This window comes from Dioscorea cayenensis, unplaced genomic scaffold, assembly GCF_009730915.1.
Source record: "Dioscorea cayenensis subsp. rotundata cultivar TDr96_F1 unplaced genomic scaffold, TDr96_F1_v2_PseudoChromosome.rev07_lg8_w22 25.fasta BLBR01000979.1, whole genome shotgun sequence".
In the NCBI taxonomy this organism is placed as follows: domain Eukaryota; kingdom Viridiplantae; phylum Streptophyta; class Magnoliopsida; order Dioscoreales; family Dioscoreaceae; genus Dioscorea; species Dioscorea cayenensis.
The window spans coordinates 59-7,945 of NW_024087370.1; the positions used below are offsets into that span (position 1 = coordinate 59).

The 7,887-nt window shown below is 35.5% G+C and overlaps 1 protein-coding gene across 1 annotated transcript; it reads right to left on the reverse strand.

Annotated features, from left to right (window-relative positions):
* Nucleotides 1–2,532: 2,532 nt before the first annotated feature.
* On the reverse strand, nucleotides 2,533–6,097 carry LOC120255380 (cysteine and histidine-rich domain-containing protein RAR1-like). Its single transcript, XM_039263213.1, has 6 exons — nucleotides 5,944–6,097; nucleotides 3,949–3,951; nucleotides 3,780–3,862; nucleotides 3,256–3,404; nucleotides 2,906–3,123; nucleotides 2,533–2,817 (listed from the first exon to the last, which is right to left on the reverse strand). Exons 1-6 carry the CDS (start codon nucleotides 6,040–6,042, stop codon nucleotides 2,725–2,727), a joined length of 645 nt encoding a protein of 214 aa, XP_039119147.1. The 5' UTR covers nucleotides 6,043–6,097; the 3' UTR covers nucleotides 2,533–2,724.
* Between the last annotated feature and the right edge of the window lie 1,790 nt (nucleotides 6,098–7,887).

Below are 7,887 nucleotides of genomic sequence, written 5' to 3' on the forward strand. Positions count from 1 at the left end.
GGAATCCCTAGAGCTTCTTGCGACTTTGCACAGTATGAGATGTTGAGACTGATTGATTTCTACACCGGGGCATAGTGTAGAGTTAGTCATGGTTGACCTTAGGTTTTCGACCATGTATCTTAGGATGTCCACGACTCATTGAGCATTAGTTAGGAAGCATAATAGATGTTTTTGCACTTGAAGCGATAATCCTAGGCGGAACAATATCCGAGTACCCCACTTCTTATAAATTGTCTTTCCTCTCACTTATTTGTGCCTCTCTTTCTTATTTCTTTTATTTTTGTCTACATTATATCTTATCAACACAATCATTGTTTCATCTTCGCTTGATTAAGTAGCAATCTTGGTGTTTCTATTTCTTATTCCCTATGGATACGATACCCCACTCACCTGGGATTTATTACTTTGACAAACCCGTGCACTTGCGGGTCACACGCAAGGGGTGTATCAGCTGAGCATCCATTGTCTGTTTTCATTCATTTCTAAGTTCATGTATGTTATCCTTGAGCATATATATGTGTATTAGAGCATGGATCTATTAGTGTGTTTGAAACTCTATATGCATAGTTTGTATGTTTCTCTAATTTCTTGGAAATTTTGTTGTACTTGTGACCTGTACATTTCTTGAAGTTTATTATCAGGTCATGTTGTTGATGCTCCCCTTGCGTACTTTTGAACCTTCTGCTATGTATATATTTTGTTCCTTGTTGCGAAAATTTAGGATTTTGTCATCCTTGCAGTGACTCGAGGGTTGCATAGCGTGGATGTCCTTCCTCGGGTTGCCACGGCGGTTGTCGCATCCTTAGGCCCGCGGGCAGGGCGTTACACATTCTTCCTTGGTGAAATATTATGGAAGCATAACCCTATTGCAGGCTATAGAACTCACAAGATTCCAACAAATTTGAAACTTACTACATTCCCACAACACGTATTCTATAATTTCTAATGTTAGACCACACAACAAACATTCTTTCTGGGGGACCGAGTTGATTCTTTTTTTTTTTTGCCAAGATGATCAGCTAGGCCGCTAAGAAAGGCAGGGGCATGCACAAACCTCGGTGGAGCAAGTGGAGACGGGGCGGCCCATGCACTCATGGGCACTAGGACCGCCCGCACACAAACACTACTCACATTCTCAGAAAATGTGCCATCACCCATAATTCGAACTCTCACCATTTGTAAAGCATTCTAATGGAGACATGGCTACCAATATACCACTTGATCGTTAGTGCCCCGAGTTGATTCTATACACAAATAAACAAAGGTGGGGAAGCGTACCATGGGAGACCTTCCATAAGAAAAGCTAAAATTTGGGATCTACTTTCAACCTCTAAAGAGTACACCACCCTCTCCAAGTCTCTAAAAGATGTGCCTTCCTATTTAAATCCAAATAAACAACCTGTAGAATTTTATTAGCATTTGAAGAAGGATGCCACACCCACGTATTTAGGTTACTCCTATCAATTTTAACTTTGGAAATCCAATTTCAATCCATTTATCTACAAAGTAAAAGAGTGATAGCCATGGGTTTGAGATGGGTGGTCTCCACATAATCAAGAGTTGTGAGAATTCTCAAGTTTTAAATCCATGTTAACAAAAGTGGACTTTAAATTCAAAGGTAGTTCAAAAAGCCAGGGATTAGTCCACACATTTGAATAGCAAGGAATACAATGGCTGATCCAAAGATTAGACAAAATAAGCATTTGGAATTTTATTTAAGGCCCGTTGATATTTCAAGTGAAAAATATCAACCTAAAATTTGTTTGAACCATTCAGATTATAACCAACCATGTTTGAACCATATCCAACCTACTTGTAGACCACTTTGCAAAAATCAAAGAAACTTTAGATCATTTACTCTATTTAAAAATATATATTATTAAAAAAATACTTGGTAAAATTAGGGATGGACATAGGGTTGGGAATCCTCAATTCCCTCAAACGCAAAGGACTCGAATGGGGAAAAATCTCTAGTCCCTATAACAGGACGGGGAATGCTCTCTCCAGGACTCTGCCCCTAAATAAAATTAGTTCCACCCCGAAATAAAAGTATATTTATATATAATTCTTTATACACTGTATGGATGACATTGACACAAAAATAATGAATTTAAAACTAATAAATATCAAACTCACAAGTCGCACCTCAATTTTTTTTAACTAGAAGAAATCGAGGCGGGGATCTCCAACCCCGGGCAATAGGGGCTTCCTCTTCTTTGGTCGCCCAATCATGGCGAGGACGAGGAATCCTTGCCCTAGACTTGGAAGTAAGTGTAAAGAGCCTACCTGCCTTTGCCCCATGGCCATGGTTAAGTAAAATTTCATCTAAATTTTTTATGACCCAAATTTATAATAATAATAATTTTTAGAATGACCAATAGATTCTGAAAAAAATTGAGGCAGTGACAGGTAAAAATTGATAGTCCAAACCAACTAAACTCGATCTTACATGAACATACATATCTATTTATCTTAAGCATTAAGTTAAATCTTAATTTTAATTACATTTTCTTTATTGCATGAATACTGAAATTACTTGAAAATTAGGATTACATTGGAAATCACACTTAATGATAGTCCAAAACAACTACAATTTGTTCAATTGCAAATATAATTAAATGTGATTAAGCATACACAACATGACAAACTGGAATTCATCAAAGAGAAGGTTGAGGTTCATGTTACAGTTCCAAAATGAGCTTTGGAAATCTAGGTCGCTCTGCATCAGGATGGATCAGCATTATGCCATCCTTTTGTGCATGGAGGTATGTTCATGAACTCATCAAACTCCTTCACATGCATATCACAGCACTTCCACTGCAAAGAAAAATGTATAGGAGATCTTTTATGTATTAAGGAAACAATATAGACCTTGTTAACTAAGTTAACAGTGAAGCAAGCTTACCCCTCTGATTCTGTCATGAAATACAGGTGGCCCTGGATGGTACTCACATGCAGTTTCGTGGTTATCCTTCTCTTTGAAGGTCTTTCCACATCCTTTGTTTCGGCAGGTCTGGATTTCATTCAGATCGATCTTCTTCTTAACTGGAGCAGGTTTATCCTTCTCACTATCATCTTTGGAATTGGGAAGCAATAACGGTTTTGAAGGTTTTGTTTGTGATCCTTGACAGACAATATTTGGAGGTGAAAAACATGAACTCCTAAACCAATTTGACAGCCTACAATTCTGCATATTAACTTGCAGAAAGACAATTCTATTTCATTCGATTATATGATGGGGGTGAAGTAGTGTACCATGATCTGAGCAAAAGAAACCTTGGCGACATCTTGAACAAGTATCATTATTCTTTTTTGTCAGAGAAACTGGTGCAATTGGCTTTGGAGGGCTTGGAGATTGTCTGTTAAGTACTGGTTTTTCAGTAGTATGCTTGCCTGTCTTGCATCTGAAAGGAGAAAGAATAATTGACAATGATCAGGCAAGGAAGTTCTTTTAACAAAGCAAGACAGCCATGATGCAATCCCAGATGCAAAGGCAGTCACAGTCTATCTTAAAGAAATGAAGCCATCAACGTATTTTAAAATGAAACCAAAACACCCGATGCCATAAAATGTAGTACATATAAAGGTCAGAGGTGCCAAGTTGGATTTGCAAAACATGATTCATGAGCAAATCAAATGAGATTAATGCAAGTCCATGGCATTTATTATGTCAAGTAGATCTTCCCTTTGTGTATTTGTGAAGAAAAGGTAGAAGCATAGTAATCAAGATACTCTCCTTCAGTTTAATAATACATAGTAGTGACCAAAAATTTACATACCCTGGAATAGCTAAAAATAAGCTGAAGTCGTGGCTCCTCTGCTTGCAACAGCTCCATTCTTTCATACCGTCATGAAAAATAGGCTGGCAAAGTTGTATTATATTCTCATTTAGGAATTTTAGCCATCATACTCCCAAAGAATAGTTCACACAATCAGAACTTGACTTACCCCCTGATGTGGATGAAGTGGCAAAGTGAGAAAAAGAGAGGGAGCAGGAGCACACCACACCCATCAAAAGAAATGGTCAGTTTGAAAAATATTAAGTAGAGCCATATTTCAGAAATATGTGCAATTACCACATGCTGGGTTTCTAGTGAAATATCAGAAGACTGAGTAAAAAAATAGATCATAAGATAATCAAGTAGAATGAGATTAATATACATATTAATACCAATCTATCGTTAGAAAATAAAATGGTTGTTTTAGGGAAAAATAAAATGCATAGAATATTGAAAAAAATTGAACAACTTGTTTTTCCTTTGAAGTCATGCGGCAGAAAATCTTTATCATGTTTTATGGAGATAGGAGATTGGAGATGGAAGAATAAAATTCGCAATGCACACATTTCAAAAGATAGGTCAATGGAGATAATTTTGTCATTTATATGGCTCTCCCCTTCAAGCTACACTATAGTAGTAAACCGAGCATTATCAATGACAATGAACGAGAAAATTTGAGATGTTTTAGTATAGATTATAATAGTCTACAAAGCATAATAAATCAATATGCTTTCCACTGAACAGTCAGTTTGAGTTTATAATACCTTTTCCACTTGATGCTTCAAAAAAAGCATTAAAAAATTTCAGAATATTTAGTATCAGAAATGTTTATATAGGTTGGCTAACAAAGTCCACATTAGTGATAACATAAGTTCATTAAGTCCAAGAACAATTAAACTAGTTAATTTCAGGATGATTGAAAGACCATACAATGTATGATGATCAGACATCAACATCTCACTCACTGTGAACAAAACAAAGTTTCCCATTACCAAAACAATTGAATTAAAATCAGTTTGCCGATTGAATGCTTAATAATTATAACCATCCCTTCGTGACAAGGTGGTTTTGACATCTCTAATGAAGGAAAAATCACAGTTTTTTTCCTTGTTCTTTTTCTTTCATTTGGCTATCCATCATATTTTTCTTCTTACCATCAATCACAAAAAAATAGCTTTCCCTTTTTTTAACACATTTTTCCTGCTACAATCAAGTAGTAAATCAAGCATTAACAATGAGAATGATGGAAAAAAATTTTTGAGATGTTTAGTAGAGATTACAATAGTCTAGAAAAGTATAATGAATCAATATGCTTTTATGCTGAACAGTCAGTCTTGAGTTTATAATTCTTTTCTGCTTGATGCTTCAAAAAAATAAGCACAAAAAAAATTCAGAATATTTAATATCAGAGATGTCAATATAGGTCAGCTAAAAAGGGTGTGATCACAAAAAGTTCATGAAGACCAAGAACAATTCAACTAGCTGATTACAGGATGTTGGAAAGACCATACAAAAGTATGTTGATCAGACCTCAGCATCTCACTCTCACTAAGAGCAAAACAAAGTTTCCTATTACCACAACAATTGGAACTTAACTAAAAATAGTTTGGCAATTCAATGTCTGATAATTATAACCGTCCCTTAGTGACAAAGTGGTTTTGACATACCAAATGAAAAGAAAAATCACAGTTTTTTTCCCCTATTCTTTTCTTTCATTTGGCTATCCATTATATTTTCTTCTATCCATCAATCACAAGAAAAACAGCTTTTCCCTTTTTTTCACACATTTTTCCTTCCCTCCAATCAAAGCATGGTCCAAGAAGCTGTCTTTTTATCTTCTTAGACAAGTCTCAATTCCAAATGCAACGTTGGGCTTAAGTAGGAGTGGAGGAAAAACTGGTTTCTCGTGCCTTGGATAAATGAAGAAAACAATATCGATACGAAAACAAAAGAATTATCCTTTGTATGTATCTCATTTTCCTTCTACCAAACTATGGCGAACAAATCAAAATCAAAATCAGGTGAAACTGCTAGAATTTATCTCAAAAATCAGAAAGAAAACACAGAAACCTTTGATTTAGGAAGCAAACGCAATTGAAGCCATAGAACAAAAGTAAAGCATAGGAAAGCAAGAGATCGAATGGGAAAAGGAGAGGAACATTACAGAGTCGTGGTAGCGGCATGAGCCATCGGCGTTATCCTCCTCGGTGAAGAAGGCATCGCATCCGATCCTCTGGCACCGAACTGCGCCGACCTTCTCCATCCCGAGCTCTCTTTCAAATCTCTCTTTGAACTCTTTCTCTCAAATCTAGAGACATCTTGCCTGCTTTATGGGCTATGGGAATCCGAAACAGGCCTTCAATGCTTGGGCTTTTGCTACATAGATCCATCCAATACTTGCCAACCTAACCATTTTTAATAATTTTTGTCATTTATATTTAATGACCATATCATATAATTTCTAATATGGATTTATGCTTCCAAACTAAGAGTTCCACTTAAAAAATAGGGAAAATTACTTTTTATGGGCTATGGGAAGTTTCATTCTTCCTGTTCAGTCCCTCTAGGTTTTCCATTTTCACAAAAGTCCCTCTTTTAATGTTTGCATTCCTCTTCAATCCTCACTGTCAAAGCTATCAGTTATTGGCCTGTGAAATGGCAAGCTTGTTGCCCTTAACTCAAAAGCAAACATTGGAGGGTTTTTTCCTCCAAGTCAAATCACCTTTGGAGAAAAGGAAAAAGGTAATCCCAAAGAAGCTATCAATTTCAGACCCTTTTCATTTTTCTTTATGTAAGTCTTCTTTTTCTTCGTTTTATTCTTCTTCTTCATCTTAGTGCTGAAGCCTCCCATTTTTTTGTCCTCCTTAGATTCTTTTTTGTGCTCTTTATATTTGTGCACCTTCTTGAGGCCCAGAAAAGAGCTTTGTTAGGTTTGTCATTATCTCATTTTTTATTCTCCATCCTGAAGAGGACCGAGGCCGTGGGGAAAGCTTTTTAAGGTTCTTCATCTTTTCATCTTTTATACTAAGTAACAACCGATAACCTTTGTAACTTTTTCAAATTCCATGTAGGTGTTCATAATCAATGGAAACCTTTTGTGACGTGGCACAATACAAAGGAGGACATATGCTTCAATTCACCATATTGAGTTCATGGGAAACAGTAATGGGTGACATAAGTGAGCGATGAGCACTGGACGGTTCTAGGGTCAAGGTGGAGTTCGTGATACCTGACTCGTACAAGACGCTTTGCCCAATTAAGTCGGATGCTAACTTTCAACGCATGTACCATATACATCATACTTTCAACAAGACTGTCGTCGACATCGCCATCGAGAACACAAGTGTGTCAATGGATGGCAACTCGGGCTCATTGATTCCATTGTAATAACAATGATAATTATTGCCGGTTATCTTTCATTTGTAGAGATGATAATCTGTACCCTACCAAACAGGTATACCCATACCCGTACCCGTACCCGTACCTGGTCAAAGAGGGTAAAGAGGGTATTACCCTCTTTGACAGGGTGCAGGCTCAAATAAATGTATTACCCCGTTATTTTTTGAGCGGGTACTGGTCAGGTAAGGATATGTCCCTACCCTACCAGTACCCTTATCCATTGAAGTGGGTATGGGTAAAACCCATACCCTTACCCTTACCCTCATATATATATATATATATATATATAATTTTTTATTAAGTTAAACATTTACCCACAATTTAGTAATTTACCTAAAATCTATTTTCATGGTGATTAATTTGAAAATAATATTTTAAATTTTCTCTTAATATATTATTTTGAATTTTATTTAATTTTTATATTTATATCTAATAGAGCATAATATTATTAAAATTGAATTTTGAATATATATTAAGAATCATAATTAAATTAAAAAAATTAAACATTATAAAACAAATATAAACATTAATGTCATAATAATTTATTCAGTAAATTATAGAAACATCCTAAAAAAATAAGATGCTATTAAGAAATTAATTGGATATATAAATTAATCAATTAATTTACAAACTTACGAGAATTACTTAATTTATAATTGCACTTCAATTTAAAATCTCACTTGACATTTATAAAATTTGAAACTATATA

Bases quoted from the DNA above. Each gene is read 5' to 3' on its own strand.
- LOC120255380 (XM_039263213.1), bottom strand. From the start codon at position 6,042: ATGGAGAAGGTCGGCGCAGTTCGGTGCCAGAGGATCGGATGCGATGCC. The intron at 3,405-3,779 runs GTATGTAAATTT...TTCTCCTTTCAG, and splicing joins TTATTTTTAGCTATTCCAGG to ATGCAAGACAGGCAAGCATA. The intron at 3,124-3,255 runs GTACACTACTTC...TTGTCTGTCAAG, and splicing joins TTTCTTTTGCTCAGATCATG to GATCACAAACAAAACCTTCA.